The sequence below is a fragment of the Alosa sapidissima genome, chromosome 13 (genome assembly GCF_018492685.1).
Source record: "Alosa sapidissima isolate fAloSap1 chromosome 13, fAloSap1.pri, whole genome shotgun sequence".
In the NCBI taxonomy this organism is placed as follows: Eukaryota; Metazoa; Chordata; class Actinopteri; order Clupeiformes; family Clupeidae; genus Alosa; species Alosa sapidissima.
Genome location: NC_055969.1, coordinates 8,473,948 through 8,492,807, shown reverse-complemented (window position 1 = coordinate 8,492,807; position 18,860 = coordinate 8,473,948). Strand labels below are relative to the sequence as shown.

Genomic DNA, 18,860 nt, shown 5'->3' with positions numbered 1-18,860 from the left:
GACAAACTTTAAACTACCACAGACACCCTTTGGAAAGCTCAAATCACATCTGCAGCACTGATTGGCTCTCTCGCATATTAATATTATATTAATATAATATTATTGCATCCTCGAATAAACTTTTATTTAGACACATGCAAATTGGCTACAAGGAAGTAATCATCATCATCATCACCACAAGGAAATTTCCCAGTGCCCAGAGTATACACACACACACACTCTGCTTTTTCTCAGTGTATCTGAGATACTTGCCTCATGGATCTGGGATTTATGCTGTCAGGGAGTCAGCTGATAGGACTATCTCTGGCCTGACTCACTGGCATCCTGAAACTAACTGCTGTTTATTTCTCCTTATCCTTATCCTCGCAGACTCCAAAGGACTGTCGAACCCTAGTGAGGTGGAGGCTCTCCGGGAGAAGGTCTACGCCTCCCTGGAGGCCTACTGCAAGCAGAAGTACCCCGAGCAGCCTGGGCGGTAGGCTGTGCTACTCCTGCTTTTTTCTCTTCAGCTCACATTGCTGCCTCCTGGTGGTGGTAGCTTGTAACTACAGGATGGAGCTGTGTGTTTCTTATCTGTGATGTCAGGGTCTTATCTGCAATAATGTATATTAGAGTGTACATTAGGGAACAATCATGAAGGCATTTGGTTTTAAATGTGGGATGGGAAGCAAGTGATATTTTGACATCAAAGACATCAAAGCTTCAGTGAACCAGAAAACAGCCTCGTGTCTTGCTTTTGTGTAGTTGTCAAAAGATTCGGGAGGGAATGCAAACCAAATTAGAATCATCTCTCATTGCAAAAAATCATCTCCCAAAGCGTTCTCATTACAAACTGCTCAATTCACTTATTGCCGCAAGAGAGCATAAGCCCATTCTTTACTAACTTTCTTTACATTAACTTTACAAACTCACTGTGTGGTGAGGCAGCTGAAATGTCGAATTAGCAGGATATCGGGGCTTGTTTGCATTTCAAGGGCTTCTCTCGAATTTAATTCCCTCTCAACTTTTTAAATTGGAAGCATTGACTGCATGGTGCTAATTGGGACCCAAACATCTGAACAAACATAATTAATTACCCCCGCCCCTCTTACATGGGCACTTCTGATGCTAATTCACTAAGGAAGGAAAGTTAATCTTGCTGTCGTTACTGAAATCCAACTCTCTTTGACCACGTATTTCTGTTTTATCATGGATTTGTGTTTCTTAATTTGTATCTGTATGTCTGTGTAGGTTTATGTGTTTATGTATGTGTCATATTTTGTCCTTACACCTCTCTCTCTGTCTGTATGTGTGTGTGTGTGTGTGTGTGTGTGTGTGTGTGTGTGTGTGTGCTTCAGGTTTGCTAAGTTGCTCCTGCGTCTGCCAGCCCTGCGCTCCATCGGCCTCAAGTGTCTGGAGCACCTGTTCTTCTTCAAGCTCATCGGCGACACGCCCATCGACACCTTCCTCATGGAGATGCTGGAGGCGCCGCACCAAATGACATAATGACCTTTGACCTCGTCACTCTCACAACCTCTTACCCACAAAATCCCTCCACCCTCACCCCCACCCCCGCCTCGTCCCGGCTCCGCCCCACCTGAGAGAGAAAGACTGACCACACACTGTCGCTGGACACAGAGAGAGCGCTTCAGAAGGAAAGTGGAGGGGGGGGGGGTGTATGTCAGACAAGACTTTCCCTCTCTCTGTTCTATGTTTCAAAAAATGAGTTTCATGAGTTTCATCACATCAAAGGGTCTGTTTTATACCTTGTACAAAATGCGATATATATAAATGAAAATGTCTATATAACTCAAACGAACATTTTAAGGATCAACAGAGCGAGACAACCATGTACTTTACAGATGAGAGACAAAAAGACATGCATGTGTTTTTTTTGTTTATTTGTTTGTTTTTTTGAGAGAGAGAAAAAAAAGATTTTTTCCCCTGGAAGCAAGGATGCCGCGAGATGTCAGTGATGTCATAACCTGGAAGTTGGGTAATAGGAAACATAACCTGTGCGTGTTTGATTTTGCGTTGAGGAACAATACGTATTTTAAGATTGCTTGACAGCAGCTTGGAGGGGAGGCGAGAGAGACTCTTTGCTACGGCAAAAACAAAAACCTCTAAGACCCTGAAGATATCCTACATGCTAAACCTGCATCGATGCAAATATCCTCTCAGAGCTCCTGTTTATTCCTATGTGGTTTTCAGGAACCTGCACTATTACCTGTCTCTCTCAAGGTCACATTTTGTCATTCATGGCCACATATTGTGGTCACAGTGCAGTTATGGTGTTCCTTCTTTGAAATGACGAGAACCGAACAAGGACAGGGAAGAAAACAGATTGTGTGTCTTAATATTGTTATTGTTTAATGGTCTGGTTTTTGATGTGGAATCTCCAGAAAGACTTTTTGATGTTGAGTTGCTCAGTGTTGGCAGGTTCACCTGACTGAAAACCACAGTGGGGGGAGGAGGGGAGGGGATGCAGGTCAGCTGTGTCCACTGAACTCCTGAGTGTACATTTGCACGCCTTTCTTCAAGGAGAAATGCCGAAGCAGCCATCTAATCACGGCTGTCAAGATTCAGGTCAGAAGACAACTGACTGCAGTTCTCCTGATTATGTTTAGTGCAGAGTAGCAAACAAACACACACACACTCGCACACACACACACCAGCGCTCAATGGATAAGACTGCCTACCACTGGGTGACACTGTGAATTTCTCCACACACACACACATGCATACACATACACACATCTTGTCGGGAGTTTCAGCCCAGATGGGTGCTGATGCAGACCCCGAGCAGGAGGTCTGATCAGGGAACAGCCTCTCTTCAAGTCCATACTCCAGCCTCAATCAGGAGAACGTCCCATCTCAACTGATCCTAGTATTTATAGAATGTGCCACCTCAACTGTTGAGTATGCATAGGACTGTGAGACCAGCTTTTGGAGTCTCTACTATTGAGTAAAGCTGAAAAACCCTTCATGAAAATGAAATTTCTTGTGACCAGGAAATGGGTGATGGAAAGATACTATTGTAAGAGTAAGATGATCCTCATAGCTTCTCAGGCTGGTTGGATGTGTTTTGGGGGGTATCTGGAAGACGGGAAAAGGAATGTGCCTGAAGTCACTGCAAGATATGAAATGTCTTCATGAGTATTCGGTGTTTACTTACTGTGAGCAAGGGTCCTGTCACATCATGTTGCCCAATGTTTGATCCGCCCGGTGTCTTGCCCACACACCCACACACACACAAACATTTGCGCCACCTTCAGTGGTTTAAGGTACATTCACCTCAATCCAACAATCAAGGCAGTCTGTGGAGGCAGTGCAAGTCTAGCTTTAGATGAATCCTATTTACCTGTGTAGTCCCATCACCACCATCATACTCAGTATTCAATTTTCTTTTTATTTTTGCATTTGTTTTTTTTTTGCATTTGTCACCTACCAATGTGCACTTTCTTTACCTCCATTTCCCTTCCTCCAACTGATTTATGAGCCTTGCATCACTGGCGTCCTCTTTTTCACTGTCCTCTGACTCATCCTTGCACCTCCGGTTCAGTGGTCAGTTGTTCCAGTGATGGGTGGAGGATGGATGGGTGAGGCTACGTTTTTAGTTACCATGAGGCAGTAGGGCAGTAGAACCTAACTTAAGTGGGTTAAGTCGCCAAGAGTCGTGTTTTGGCTTCTTTGCTTAGTCACCCTCATGGCCTCCACCGAGTGATCCTCTCCTGTTTCTTAAGCACTTAGCCTCGTGTTGCAGAGTGGCCAGCTCGACTTTCGAGAGCCATCAGAGGGCCAGATGATTGGGGCTCGTTGGTGTTTAGGCCGCTGGTTCACGATTAGTACACGTTCATTACCCAGGGTGCACTTCTCCAGACAAAAGCAGTGTTGTTGTTGAAAAGAGATTGTTTTTTTTTTTCCTATGTTGTGCGATATCTCCATACAAGGATCATTTTGATCATCATGCCCATACTCTGCGTTTTGTTTCACATTGTTTTTTTATGTTGTTTTATCTTTTTCTCTGTTCTGCTGCTGTACAACTATGCATCTTGCATTTCCCAAAGATTGTCCATAGTGAGGGCGCTATCTTTGTTTTCTGTTTTTTCCCCTCATCTTGCAAATGGGATGGCTGAAAGAAACCTGGTCTCAAGAAGGCTACCGAATGTGCTGGATTTTCCATGTGCCTCGGCCCCCCACTCAGTGACTTTGGAACACGGGTCTTTGGATCTAGGGCCGGCCTGTCCTCATTTATTACGTTATCCAGCTACAGAAAAGATTAAAAGCATCTTTAGAGAGTGGTGACCAGCATGAAATAGGAAAAATATAATGCATTATAGGCAGACCTTTGAGTACCCTCTAGTGGAGGATATGCAGCAGTACGGTGCTTGAGTTAAAACAATTGAACTTGAATTTTGTACAAGTATGTAATTGGAGAGAACAAATTGCACTTTTGGACAAAACTGTTCACTTACCAGCAATAGACAATAATTCAGGAAGTATTGTCATTTTTGTTAGTCAGTAAATGGCAGTGAGGAAGATTTGATTGGCTGTAAACTTGTTAAACAAGTGCAGAATACTGGAGAAAAAACTTCTTGCCATGTAGATAGCCTATTGAATTGAGTCAAGGATCTGTACTATAGATACATCCAATGGATTTGTCTAAGGTTGGTTCGGTTGTCGTAAGCCTTGCCTCAAAGAGACCATCCTCATGTCTCAACAGTCAGATCTATTAGATATTTCACATTTCTGACCAAAAGACATAAAACACACACACACACTCACCGTTATCAGCAGTTTGGCTTCTCATAGAAGAATACATGTTTGACTTTTGTTAGTGTCAGCCTCAGATCTGATTTTGTGCAGTGGTGCTCTCTTAAAAACGACAGCATCTAATGTGTTTTTTTTTTTCCCTTTTCTGATCATCTCCACTGTCATTTTTGTTCAGTATTCTTACTTTTGTTTTGTCATTGCTCCTTTTTCTAGATTTATCAGGTTTACTGTTGAGTTTCAAGACCACAGGTAATTTAAAGCCATATGCAATGAAGATCACTAACAAAGAAAAAAGTTAACTATCCTGCAGGAATCTTACAGAGATGTGTCCTTTGCGCTAATCTAGAAATTATCACATAGATAGAATGAATGCATAATGAAATGCTTTATATATACCATAAAGCTATATTTTGTCTATATGTATATGTGTGTATATTTATAAATATATATATATATATAAATGAATTGGTTTCCTTCCGTGTTTCCCATCACTTTTAGCAGAGGGAGACACAAAAGTACTTTCAATCAAAATTTGAACCAGGCCTGATTGCACTGTGGAAATATTTATAAGAACTGATCTAAGTTTTCAGAATCTGTTGTGAGAATTGAATTATTTGGCCTAGATTTGTTTTTCAAGAAAAAAATTAAAATGAAAAAAAAAAAAAAGTTCTACCAGCAAGATGGAGTCTGAAGGCGAGGCCACCTGACCATGCACCAGCTCCTAAATACTTCTGTCATGTAAACTATGTAATTAACAAATTAATTTAATAATTATTCAAAACACAAGAGCCTGGTGGATTTAAACAAAAATGTCATTATCTCAAAATTATATGTAGCCTTCAAAAATTATATGTAGCCTTCAAAAATACAAAAACAAATCAGAAGCATCAAGCCCTGCACAATCACTGTTTCAGCATCACAAGTCCATTTGAAATGTGTTGGGAAAATGATTTTAAAAGGACACCTAAAAAAGGATCTATTTTTGTACAAATGTAATTTTATCTTGAGCTTATTGTTTTGTTTTCTCCCTCTCCCGCCTTCCCTTTTCTCTCCCTCTATGTGGGATGCTGTATACATTTGTGTGTAAAATGTTGCTTTGGAAAAAAATAGGAAAAGAAATGAAATGAAAGCCAGATCTCCAGAGCTGGGAGATCAAATCAGGAGTGGTCACCCATGACAACCAACCTGCGCCCGTCTTTCGCCTTTTTGGTTCCTGCCCACCATGACACCTCCTTTTGTCATTTTGTTTTATCGTGTTTTTTTTCCATTTATATTTTTGGTCTATTTTTAAAGTAAATGAAAAAAGTCATCTGTTGTTTGTGGGTTGTTCTTTGATGTTCTATCTTTCATGAAAATGACGAAAAAAGTATTAAAAACTTGAATTTTAATGTGACTCAACTTTTTTGTACATGAAAATACTTCTTGCGTTGAAGTTGCTGCACCAACTATTGTACACAATGTACTTTAAAGTTATGCAGCTTTTCTTCTCAACATAATTCATCACAACCTGAACTACCACGGCTGTTTACCAGGCCTTTTCTTTTGTGATGTTCCATTGTTTATTTTAATCCAAAGCATACATCAGGTCCAGACTATTTTTAACAAATTACATAAAAATGTCCAAAAGACTCTTTCAACAGGGATTTTGGAGATACTCTACAATTGCGGTTTGCCTTTGCAAGAATATTTGGCTCGAACAAGCTGGAACTTTAACTTAATGTGTGTTGGTTACTGAGAAGCATGAGGGTGTGATGAGCGCAGTTGGGCATGTAGGGCACATGCTCAAAGACATGTTGGGTGCTGGGGATGTTTAACGGGTAAAATCCCACCAGCATCTCTGAAATCAAAACCCAAGCACACTAGGCAATGCCAACCTCAATGGGACACAAACCCTTGAGGCAATGATGACCCAACACGGGGCTGTTTCTGTACATGTAAAAAAAGAAAAAAAAAGTCTTTATTGAGTCACAGGTTATGTCCGGAGCAACTGAATGCGATACAGGAGGTCTCGATCATGCAGCCCTTTCCACGCCCCACGGTGCACCACAGGCCAATCCAAATGACAACAGAGAGAGGAGGCGTTGGCTTGAGTGACAGCCAGTAGCAAGCGGCTTCAGACCCTCGCCTCCTCAAAAAGGCTTACTAGACAAGAACTCAACACAATTGCTCTACTAACTACATGACCTCTGGATTAGAGGGCAGAAAGTGACAGAAGAAGGGGGTAAATATTTGACTTTCAAAGGCAGATATGAACAACAAGACATTCACTGACTCTTATGACCAAAACAACTTTGTAACACATAACATAGTAAAAGCCCATGATTGGTTATGATATACTACCATTTGACATCACACATTTTGAAATCATTCATTTCAGTTTTAGCTCTATCCGACCAGACTATAGACAGTGTTTTTTCTTTGATATTGAGCCAGTTTCATTCAAAAATTTGATACTTTGATACTGAGCCAGGTTCATGGGCAAAATTGAGAAACTCAATGAGGGGAACTCAAGTAAAGAAGTCTTAATATGAGCCATGTGGTCTTAGCTCAATATCTTGGTCAACACCTTTCAATTCCCTTAATTTTTTAAATATATTTTTTACGAACTTTGAGCGTATACCCAGCTAGTCTTGCCATATAATTATTCATCCAATAAGTTATGGGCATGGTGACAACCCATCTAAAGAGAGGGCATTCTTAGCTTGGACTGTGCCGTGACGGGCAGCTGTTTATATTTCAAACTATGCACTACTGGTGGGGTATTTCACCTACGTGGTTTACCTCAGAATAAGTGGTAAACCTAAGAGTAGCTCTATGGCTTGGTTTTGATGGAGAAAGAAACCAGAGAAAAACCTATATTGGGAGTTTTACCACTTACTTTGAGTTTGTCTGTTTTTGACCCTAAACCACGTACTTTGAATACCCCTTGGTGAAGAAGACAACAAGCCAGGTGTGCACAACAAAATTGCCATAGAACTTAAAATATACAGCATTACCCCCTCACTGTATTGTGTGGTAAATGACAATTATGGAACATGCATTCAAAAAAAAAAAACAACTGACACTGCAACATGTGCGTCCAACACACAAAGCTGCCGACGTTACGATTAGAATACAGACGACCGAGAAACCTTTTTTTTTTTTTAAACACTACTGAGTACAAATATATGAACGAAAACATAAATTAAGGTTAAACTAATAACTCCGGAGTGAAAATCTTTAATCTGATGCCATCTCTATTTACAATTACTAAGACAAAGTCATAGCCACCCTTGGTTCACTGTACGGTAAGCACCATTGAACAGGTTAACTGCTGTAGTATGCAGACATTGAACACTGGATCGTTTCAAGGCTTCCTCTATTATTCTGACATTTAAAAAGCATTTTCGTCATCTATACTGGTGTGTGAGGGGCCTGCTGCCCTACAGTTCTTTTCTGGTAATTTCTTCCAACTAACACCTGCCCATAAAACCTTTTTTTTTTTTTCAATCTTTAAAGTACAAATAACAAAAAGACCACTTAAAGGAACAGTACACAAAAAAAGGGTAACCTAATGTGACACAAAGCGCACTTCTGGGAGTGGGAGTTCGATGGCTGTGTGAGTTGACCCCGTCACAGTTCATGCACAGCAGAGAGAGAGAAAAAAAAAGTAAACACAACAAGACTGAATCCTACAGAGCACGGTGTGTGGAAGAGCTGTCACTGCAGAAAGGGTTAAGTAAGTAAGACTTGAGTACGTTTTTCTTCATTTTGCTGTGTGGAGAGAAAAAGCAAGGACATCACTACGAGAAGCTGCTTGGGGAGGCGTAGTGCGAGAAGTGCAACCCTCAAAGACGGACGAGTAAAAAGAGGAAGAAAAAGGGAAGGGACAAAAAAAAACATCCACCAGACAGTACATAAGGCCAAGAGAGAGAGAGAGACCAGGGGACAGAGAAGGAAACGGAAAGTGGTTGTGTTGTAGTGCACAAGCGTTAGGTTGTAGTGAGCCATGTGCGTGCGTGCGTGTGTGTGTGTGTGTGTGCAGGAGCTAGCGGAGCTACGAGGTGGTGGTGGGGGACGAGAGTTGTGCGATTGCGGACTGCTTCAGGACATGGTGTGCTCATGCGCTCCTCTCTGGCCTTGGCTGATCTACCAGGCCTCCATCTGACAAAAAAAAGTCCTTTTTTATTTTCTTCTTTCATTTCGTTTTTTTTTTTTTCCTTATATACTCAAAAAATGAAACATACAAAAAAAAGAAAAATAAAATAAGCCCATTGGAATCGGCACTCCTTCCCAGCAGGGCTGCTCGGTAGTTTAGCAGTCGCTCCTCCACAGTTTGATGGTTTTGTCGTTTTCTAACGCGGCCGAGGCAATGATGTTTTCTGTGGGGTGGCAGGCAGTGGCAATCACCACATCTGAGAGGCCAGAAGATAAAGATGAGGAAGAGAAAGAGAGAGTGGGTCAGCACAGGTCAACAAACCACCGAGTTATAGCTCATAGGGAAACAAAAATGTCCTGCCTTTCAGGGATGTCTGGACTTGTCTGACATATGACTAAAAACACTGCCAACTGAAAGCTCAGATGGAGAAAAAAAAAGGTCAAAGGAACTTCATTGGTCTGTGATCTCTGTTCTAATTCCAACTGGCCTTCAATACATTCATGTATTAATCAGGCAGACTTCACCCTGCTGCAGTCGGGCAAACACCTTCGCTGTCTCAAGGCAAAGACCGAGAGACTGAGGAGGAGTTTTTTTCCCCCACTGGCAGTTAGACTGCTAAATTCAGGGGAAATGTAGCTGGCATTTCACGCATTGTTTTTTTTGTCATTTACACAGACTGAGGAACAGAAATACCCCTTTTTCATTTCACTGCATGTAAAACCTTACAGTGCATGTGACAAATAGAAGCATTTGACTTGACCTGACTTAAAGGAGAATTCCGGTCTGATATTGACCTAAAGTGTGTTGAAACATGATACCGAGTGTGAACGTATGTCTCATAGCTCATCTCGGCTTGTCCCCTGCACTCAGAAATCTGGCGCCAGTTAGCCAATGCTACCAACAGTTTTTCGATGGGGGTGCCTCGGGAATCGGCCTAGCCATGCAAATAAATCACTGTTTTACACCATTTACGAGGCTCAAAGTAGTTCCACACTTCATTGGTAGACTTCCGAGGGCCTTGGCATTTAAAATGAGACATTGAGAACTTGAAAACTTGAAAAAGCACTGGTAAGTTTATTTACAAGACGATTTATACAGACAGTACCTTCACGAATGCCACCATCTTGAATTTAGTCACGATAAGTCGAGTGACTAGTACGAATTAACAGGTATGATAAGGGATCAGATTTCAAAAATAATTCTGTGGAAATGCAGGAATTCCAGTTGGAATTCCTGCATTTCCACAGAATTATTTTTGGAATCTGATCCCTTATCATACCTACTTTGAGCCTGGTAAATGGTGTAAAACAGTGATTTATTTGCATGGCTAGGCCGATTCCCGAGGCACCCCCATCGAAAAACTGTTGGTAGCATCGGCTAACTAGCGCCAGATTTCTGAGTGCAGGGGACAAGCCGAGATGAGCTATGAGACATACTTTCACACTCGGTATCATGTTTCAACACACTTTAGGCCAATATCACACCGGAACTCTCCTTTAATCCAAAGTCACTTAAAGTAAAAAAATACACATCAATCTCAAGCCTACTCATGGCCTACCTGTGTGCCCCTGTAGTTTCTGTACAATCTCTTTGGTCTGCAGATTCCAGATGTAGACCATATTGTCCTCTGACCCAGAGACAATCCACTGATTGGGGGGGGGGGGGGGGGGGGACATGTTAATGTCACAGAATGCAACACCATCTATTTTTCTTTACGTAAATCCCAAATCAATGTGTAAGAGTGAGATGGGGTTAGTCCACATACCTTGCCACCTGTGACAGAGAAATTGGCAAATATGCAGTACTTCTCGTTTTTGTGTCCCGTGTATGTCTTCAAGCACTGTGAGGCAGAGACAAGTTTTGAAAAAAGGTACTTACAACTGGTACTGTACTGAGTGTTAGCAGTATACTTCACAAATGTTTCCAACTTCAATAACACTATGTGTTTTTTTTTTTACTTGATATAAAGGTGTCCATGACAAAAGGAAGTGTAGTTACAGCCAGATGGGGCCCTTGTTCACAATATAGCAAAACTGAAACTCACCTTTCCTTTGCTGTAATCCCAAAGTTTGAGAGTACTGAAAACACACAGAAACAGCAAATGTTGAGCCCAAATCAGACAAACCATACTCATAAGCATCTTGCAGTATATAAGCGTGAGACTAGAGCTCAATGTATTGCTCTGTATGCACACACAGACTAGACAGTCTATTTTATGATTATACATGTGATCCTTCATTTCCATTCCGGTTCATTTATTTATTTTTTTTTGGGGGGGGGGGGGGGGGGGGGGTGGTCATCATGTCACCTCAGTATCACCACTGAAAAACCAAGCAATACCAATGAGTGCAAAAATACACACAGGAAGCTAGAAATCACAAAGACTAATTCACAAGGGATGGGCAGTAACAACAGTAACAAAACACTCCATCACAAGTAAACTGCAACTTGATACACAGCTCTTTAGAGTCTGGTTTATGGGTGCTAACCAGAGCTTCAAACCATAATTAGCTTTTTTTCAGTCTGAATTGCTGGTGATGTCTTGCCTACCTAAATACAAAAAAAAGATGGATATGTGGTGGTAATAGAAAGAATACTGTTGTCGCGTTGTTGATGCCTGGTGTGCAAATGACCACAACCAGAGGCTACACACAAGAATAAAAGGTAGTTTATCCTCCAAACACAATGTTATCACCTTGTAAATAATACTAAAAACAAAGTATAATATGATCTGAAGCTCTGTGGTCAACATGACCATGATCTTGGATGAAATAATCCTATCACTTCAATAACGGCAATAGCTACAATAGCGCTAACTATTAAGCTCATTTACTTGCATTCACTTCCGAAAGCCCAGAAATGAACACAAGTGATATCGGGGGGGTGGGGGGGGAGCATACCGACAGCTTAAATGAAGCACAATTATGCAATTGCAGCATTTTAAATACTGATATGGTTTTACTGGCATAACATGAAATTTTGCCCTTTACTTACTTGTCCAACGTGGCAGCCAGAATGTATTTACCGTTGGGGGAGAACTTCACGAAAGACACAGGGGGGTTGTCATCATCTGTAATGAACAAAAAAGAGTTTGCTATGGTATATCTGGGCTGGGGATTTTGTAATCGATATGGTGATGGATGGGTGAGGGTGGGCAAATAGCATCAAAGAGGGGGGGGAATGGCCTCTTACCGATTAGCGTTTTCAGACACTGGCCAGATGCTGTGTCCCAAATTCGGCTGTTGAGGCGCACACACACACACACACACACACACACACACAGGTCAACAAGTTAGCCAGTTTTTGAGTTCAGTTCCACTTAACAGCTGCCCAATGAATGATTAAACATGTTCATTCCTTTCATGTTACCACTGGTAGAATAAACATTTTGTTTGGAAACCATAAAATGGCCAGTATGATGAAAGAGAAACCAGTTGACTCACCACAGGCCATCATAACTGCTGGACACAATGAGGGATCCATCTCTGTTAAAGTGCACCTGAAACACATACACAGCTAAATAGATTTAGCTCTTGAAAAGCCAATTATGCAAATAGGGGAATCAAGTAGAGTGGCCAGGTCCTCACAACTGCTCAATGAAGGGTCATTCTTTAAAGTGGACCAAACTTACGACTAATGGCATGGGAATTACCAAAGCGAGTAAAAGACAGCGTACTGCATTTTGTGATTCACAACTTAAAATGTAACATTAATGACAGTTACTGACCTAAAACATTACTAGACCATCAGGTAACAGGTGCCAGACAAACAGCAATCAGATCAGTGGACGTTAAAAAACAAGTCCCTGTCAACTTGACATCACAACTCAGCATCTGATGAACACTTACAGCAGAGACAGGGTCTGAGTGGGCTGGTAGAGTCTTCAGGCACTTGCCCGTTTTCACATCCCATATCCTCACGCTCTCATCAAACTAGAGGGAAACACCACAAAATTAGCCTGTGCCAACACACAGTGCATGGTTTACCATCTCGTAACTGGTAACACAAACCACCATTGTGAATGGTGAATTCATTCATAGCTTATACATTTAGTTTCCATGAGTCTTTATGAGGTTCCGGTGTCTGCGTTTTGCATTATTTGCAATAAGAACTGTAACGGAAGCAGACTGTCAGAGGGGACGTGAAAGTACTCACCGATCCTGACACAATCAGGTTGGACTGGGGGTTGAAGTTGCAGCAGAATACGTAGTTGCTGTGGCCTTTCAACGTCTTCAAACACTTCCCCTGCAGACAGGAGAAAAATGGTGGAAAAAACAAGGTTAGAGCATCTCAACGAGCACCGCAATGCACCTTCTCACTTGTTGCCTGACAGCATAGGGTAAAAAGCCATGTTGTGCTGTTACTATGGCAACTCAAACTAAGTTCAATTTAGGAAACCGTAACCATAGTGATGAAGTTGGAATCATTGAGTACGCACCCAACTGTCTCGCTCCTGCCATTTTCCTGTCTTACACACACTGATACACTGTTACAGGTCTCTCCGCACCCAAACCAGCAGGTTCAGAGGAAGCTTCTTCCCTGTTCTCTGCGGCTGTCTCCCTACTGAACTCTAGCTCTCCATCCCATTGACAACCAACTAACTATATACTTCTTACTTCTCTTATAATGTTACTGCTACTACATTGCACATATCTGCACATGTTGTTCATACATTGCTCATAATACATAACCATATTTATTCTGCTTTTATAAGGTCGCTACACTAGCATTTCATTGTCTTTGTACTCTGCACAATGAAAATAAAGTTGAATCTAATCTAAGGTATGAACCAAGATGATCAGATACAGTGGAAGTAAGTTTTGCTACAAAATGTACTACAACAAATTAAAGATAAGACAGCAGTGATGGATAAATACAATCATATTCTCTAGGCATTGATGTTTTCCAAACAACAGTGATGAAACGTCTTCAGCAAACAAGGAGGCTCTACAAGAGAGGTGCACCCAAGGGTTCTGTCAGCCATTACTTGATTTTATTTATGCTTATTACTTTTTAAAAGGACATTTTTGACAAGTTGTGTCTCCTCTCACTGCATGTTATCCAACATCTGTCCATTTGATATTGTCTGAAGTTAAAAATAGTTCAATTATGCAGCACATGACGGCATCCACTGTCACTTTTAACAACAGCCCAATAACAAAAGCTAGCAGCAAGAAGAGCAAGCCTGCAATCTGCTACATGATCCAAAAATAATTCATGATAACCTAGCAGTATCTGCTCATTTACAATAGCAATTCATTTCAAATAACTTTACATCATTCCCTAAGCAACAAACTAGCCTAAAAAACAACAACAAAAAAAGAATAATATCTCCATCAGTATCTCCAAGCAGCCACAGTGCTACATCATCTCTTGCCTGTTAAAACCTGCATCATGTCTGGCCATTCTGAAAGATTCATCTGGTATAGTCCCGGACACTGCCAAGATCAGTCTAGTAAAGTGAACAGGCTTGGAATTTCATAATTTTAGGGACCAGGCATATTTGGCTTAAAGGCCAAAGTTAACATTAGCCTACAGTAGGCTACATAAAAATGATCAAAGTTGGATTTATCCTATTCACAGCAGTAGACCTGTATATTAATGAAACATTACAAAAACATGACATATTGGCTTACACAGAATTATACAGAAGTATATCTGATTTGAATATTTACCGATATCTAGGCTATATTTAACATTTATTTTGTATTTGGTCTGTTTTGAAATCATGTATCAAACAATTTAAGCACATTGTAAACTTAAAGCCCAAAGTTAGAGACATGCATGTAGAAATTTGCTGCAATTTCAAAACCAGATTTCTCTGGCACGGCTAATTGTACAGGAGAATGCTTTACACCTTTGTGTTTGGTAAGGTCAGCTGTTTATTCTGATAATATACTGTATTTAAGTAGGGAAAACGTGAATGTTTTTGATTACTGCTAACTTCCTCCCTCTATGGCTACGTCTGAGCCCGCTAGCATAGCAACATGCTAACACATTCGCGCCGCGCACCAGAGCGTTTGAGTGCACGTACCGACACGGGAGAGGTATCACTCAACTCGTGAAACTTAAGGTAAGAACATATATTACTACTGACATTGGGTGGCGTGTTCCTTTAACACATGACATACCATATATTTTCTCCACCGCATCAAAGACTAAATTCATTTGTGCTGTGAATGCTTCGATTATTTTGACAGGCCATAGGCTACAAATTACAATCGCTGCATCAGTCGGATACAAAGCAGAACATGGAAAGAAGGGGGAAGTAGGCATGCAGGGCACCAAGGCAACAGTGGCCTGTGAACCTCCGATTTTTAAAGGGGCATCATGGCCAACGCAAGGGGCAACAATGGCCATGGCGGTCATGGCCACTATGCAATTCCAACCCTGGAAGTGAACATCTTTGGTACCAAAAACCCCAAGTAAACACGTTCACAACAGCCTAAGAATGCAAGGATGGCATAATATTAACAACAGACTGCCACACACACACACACACACCACTCTTACCGAGCTGACATCCCAGATCTTGAGAGTCTTGTCGTCAGAGGCAGACACCAGCAAGTTGGAATCAGAAGACCAGGCCACATCAGAGATTCCCTACATTTGAGAGGTTGAATGACAGATATGTTTAACACCTAGTCAAGACCAGAGAACAGAATGAAGCATTTTTTTTAAAATCTAAACAAATGACAAATTCAATATTAAATGTAGACATCATCAAAAATAAAAGAGGTTAGGTGAAAGTAAAACCAACAATTAACTCACAAGTTTGTGTCCAGATATTGTCTTCTCAAACTTCCCATCGTATGCCCCCCATATTTTGATCAATTTGTCAGCAGCTGTTGAAATTAAAATGACATAATAAATAAAACAATTCTCACAAAATCTCCCTTTGCACTGCATACATGTGCAGGTAAGAAATATTCCAGAAGACAGAAATGACATGTCTAGACAAAAGGATTTTTTTAAAAGAATGAAGCAAGTAGCAAGTTTCGGTAAAATCATTTACTTCTCAAATTGTATCCAATTCTGGTCCTAAAGAGAAAGAATTGTTGTATACTCACAGGAGCTGGCTAACCACTCTCCACTGGGACTGAACTTCACTGAGGAGACTGCTTTGGTGTGTCCGGCTAGGGTGAACTTCAAGGTGTAGTTTGGCTTCACCGGCACCGACTTGTTGGGTGAAAGAAGGGAAGGTAAGACATAGGAGACATGTTTCATAGGGTTCTGTGCCTAATTTTGCATTCAGGTGAATTCTGCCCTTTCGTGATAACAAAAAATCAGGTATGGTGTGCGTGTGTGTGGGATTACCTCAGAGATAAGCTTGCTGGACTCCTAAGAGTTTCACACAACTGCATAATTCTGATTTGTCAATATCACATTTACAGATTTCTTTCCATTAACTGACATGCTAAAAGTAACCCTAAGGTACTATACCAATCTCCTGGCAAACTCACAAGGTTCCCTGACAGCTAGGCAATTGACTACATGCATGTCAAAGTAGGAAAACAGCCTACACAACCTTAAGATTCACCAATGGCAAGGTGGACGCATCCTTGTGTTTGCCCTGATGCATACTCAGACAGGTGGAGATGAATTTAGTACCTTGCTCTGGCTGGCAGAGCCAGATGATGTCGACTGTGTTTTAGTGGCTTCGGTGTCTGGTTTCTTCTCCTCTGTTGCCATGGTGATGGAGCGGGGAGAATGGGTTTGTTGGAACTGGTTCCACGTCAGCCAGACTGCCAAAAAGAACCACACAGCGCAAACACACACACATACATTTAGTGATTATGTCAAAGACAAAAGACAAAATAAGAACTATCTAGAACCTCCCAATTTACAAACTAGGCCTAAGATTTGTCCCATACCAAAAGGGTGTTAAAGAATGTGACTATCTCTGTATAGTAGGTCATTATCCTTGGATATAATTTATGGGCACCCTGACACTAAACGGGACATGGAATTCACATGGATCCAGATACTGTAGCTCTCATGTCAAAAGACACAAAAGGCCTAACAGGTTACAATACTAATGCTAGTCTAACTACGTTGTTTCTAAAGACCCTTAGAACTAGACCTCACACATTAGTGATGACATTACCCATCACAACTACAACCTTACACTTAATTCTCAGTGTGAATTTACCTTTACAAGTAAAGGATAGTAGGTAAAGCAAATACGCAAACCAACCACGCTTCACCTGAGATTTTCATCCACCACCAACGTTATCGCCATAACCACTAACAAGTTGTGTATCAAACAGACAAAAGCCATGTTAAGTCTCCGGATAACAGTACTTTACAACAACAAAGGCCTAAGTATAGCCCTCCTACCATACAACCCAAATAAAGATGATGCCATCATGTTTAAAACAAACAAACTCGCACTGGCCACTAAACGTTGGCCCTAACCTAGCAAGACCTGGAGCTTACCACGTTTTGTAGCTAGCCTACAAGTCACTGACATGAATCAAAATAACCCTCTCTAGATACACATACTGACAGCAATGTCGCACTTTCAAAAACCCACTTCAGATAGTTAAGTCACAGAAATGTCACCATGCATTAATTTAATCTTGAAACCTCAAATGACGTTGGTTAGGATAGCTAGCTGTCGTGCTAACATCACTGGTCTAAGATAACGTTAGCCACACGTTTGCTATCATTACCGAACAGCAAGCAAATGTCGCTACCACCGTGCACAGCAGTTATGCTAGCTCTCTACATCCATCGTCGGTTGTGTTGGAAAATGATTCAAACTAACGTTGCGATCTAGAGACAAATAATTTACAAATATGTCGCATGTGGTTGCGTAGGTTAAAAAAACAAAGAGTTAAACATGTAAAAAAAAAATTTAGATTGGCTAAGATTGGCTAGGCTACTGGCTTAGTCAGGCCTTCTGTACAGACTTAACAAGCTTCCGATCAAGCTAACACTGGTGATGGAAATAAAGCGTCAATAGCTATAGCTATTAACTTCACCGAAAGGTGTAGTTGACCAGCTAAATGCAACTTTGTTATCAGAAGTAAAACGACATTAACACCTGTTTAATGCACACAGCATGTAATGAGTGATGAAATTAGCCAGCCAGCCAGCCAAAGTAGCAACTGCTAACCGTGCGATAACGTCCGAAGTTAACGTAACGTTGAATATTTTCTTTCATTTTCCACATGCACTGCCATAATTCATTCAAACAATAAAACACAAGTCTACTCACGGTCGGGCCGATGATTGATCAAACGTCACGTAGGTACTTTATTCTGTGTCAAGGGGAGGGTGGATCTAAGTAATATTTTACGATAATTTCTGCAAGGATTCGCTTTGTTTTGTACAAAGTAGAAGCGGATGAGCACTTCTTTTCGGCTTCAGCCTCAGGCGGGGAATGTGGCAGCAGTGTTCGACCACTTGTGCGCATGAGTGGTTCAATTCTGGAACAGAGGGGGGGAATACGGAGAGCGAGAAGGAATGAATGTATTTCATGATTTGAATTTGCATCTTGACCATGATCTTGACGCCTCTGAATTCTGTGGTTGGATATAAATTAATCCAAATTTGCATTACAAAATAAATGGAATGCATTATGTAGGCTTTATAAAATAAATAACCTAAGTCAGATGTGATCTGCATCTGTTTCAGAGTTTTCACATGCATAACGTAAATGCAGTCTGTTTGAATTATGGCTCTAAAGACCCTAATCGACAGGTCAACTTGAACCAACATGATTATGTCTGGCATTTGTATTATTGTTCTCAGTTTTTTTTTCTTCTTCTTCGCATTAATAAAGGAACTGACCCGTTTTCGTTAAGCCAACTTTTAAGGCTGCATCAACTTTAAATCCCTGACATGGGACAGTAGTCTTACCAAATTATAAGAATACTATTGCAATTTGATGTAAGGTACACTAGTGTGTGTGTGTGTGTGTGTGTGTCTGTGTGTGTAGGGGTGGGTGGGGGGTGTTGTCTTG

At 41.1% G+C, this 18,860-nt stretch overlaps 2 protein-coding genes across 4 annotated transcripts in view; one reads left to right on the top strand and one right to left on the bottom strand.

The window, feature by feature from the left end:
- The window catches only part of rxraa (retinoid X receptor, alpha a), a 123,889-nt gene extending 117,749 nt beyond the window's left edge, over positions 1–6,140 (top strand). For both annotated transcript variants that reach the window (XM_042058327.1, XM_042058328.1), the window contains exons 11-12: positions 370–475; positions 1,338–6,140. In XM_042058327.1, coding sequence (XP_041914261.1) covers positions 370–475; positions 1,338–1,485 — 254 coding nt within the window. In that variant the 3' untranslated portion in view covers positions 1,486–6,140. The remainder of the gene's footprint in view (positions 1–369; positions 476–1,337) is intronic.
- Positions 6,141–7,205: 1,065 nt separating this feature from the next.
- Positions 7,206–18,311, bottom strand: wdr5 (WD repeat domain 5). Of its 2 annotated transcripts, none has more exons than XM_042058326.1 (14): positions 18,114–18,311; positions 16,502–16,631; positions 15,961–16,069; positions 15,662–15,735; positions 15,404–15,493; positions 13,046–13,135; positions 12,739–12,822; positions 12,334–12,389; positions 12,083–12,129; positions 11,885–11,960; positions 10,935–10,968; positions 10,656–10,730; positions 10,449–10,536; positions 7,206–9,146 (listed from the first exon to the last, which is right to left on the bottom strand). In XM_042058326.1, the coding sequence occupies exons 2-14, from the start codon at positions 16,580–16,582 to the stop codon at positions 9,046–9,048; spliced, it is 1,005 nt and encodes a 334-aa protein (XP_041914260.1). In that variant the 5' UTR covers positions 16,583–16,631; positions 18,114–18,311; the 3' UTR covers positions 7,206–9,045. The 2 variants fall into 2 exon arrangements, with proteins under 2 accessions (XP_041914260.1, XP_041914258.1); XM_042058324.1 differs by having other exon boundaries at positions 16,502–16,635; positions 18,114–18,310.
- Positions 18,312–18,860: the final 549 nt, after the last annotated feature.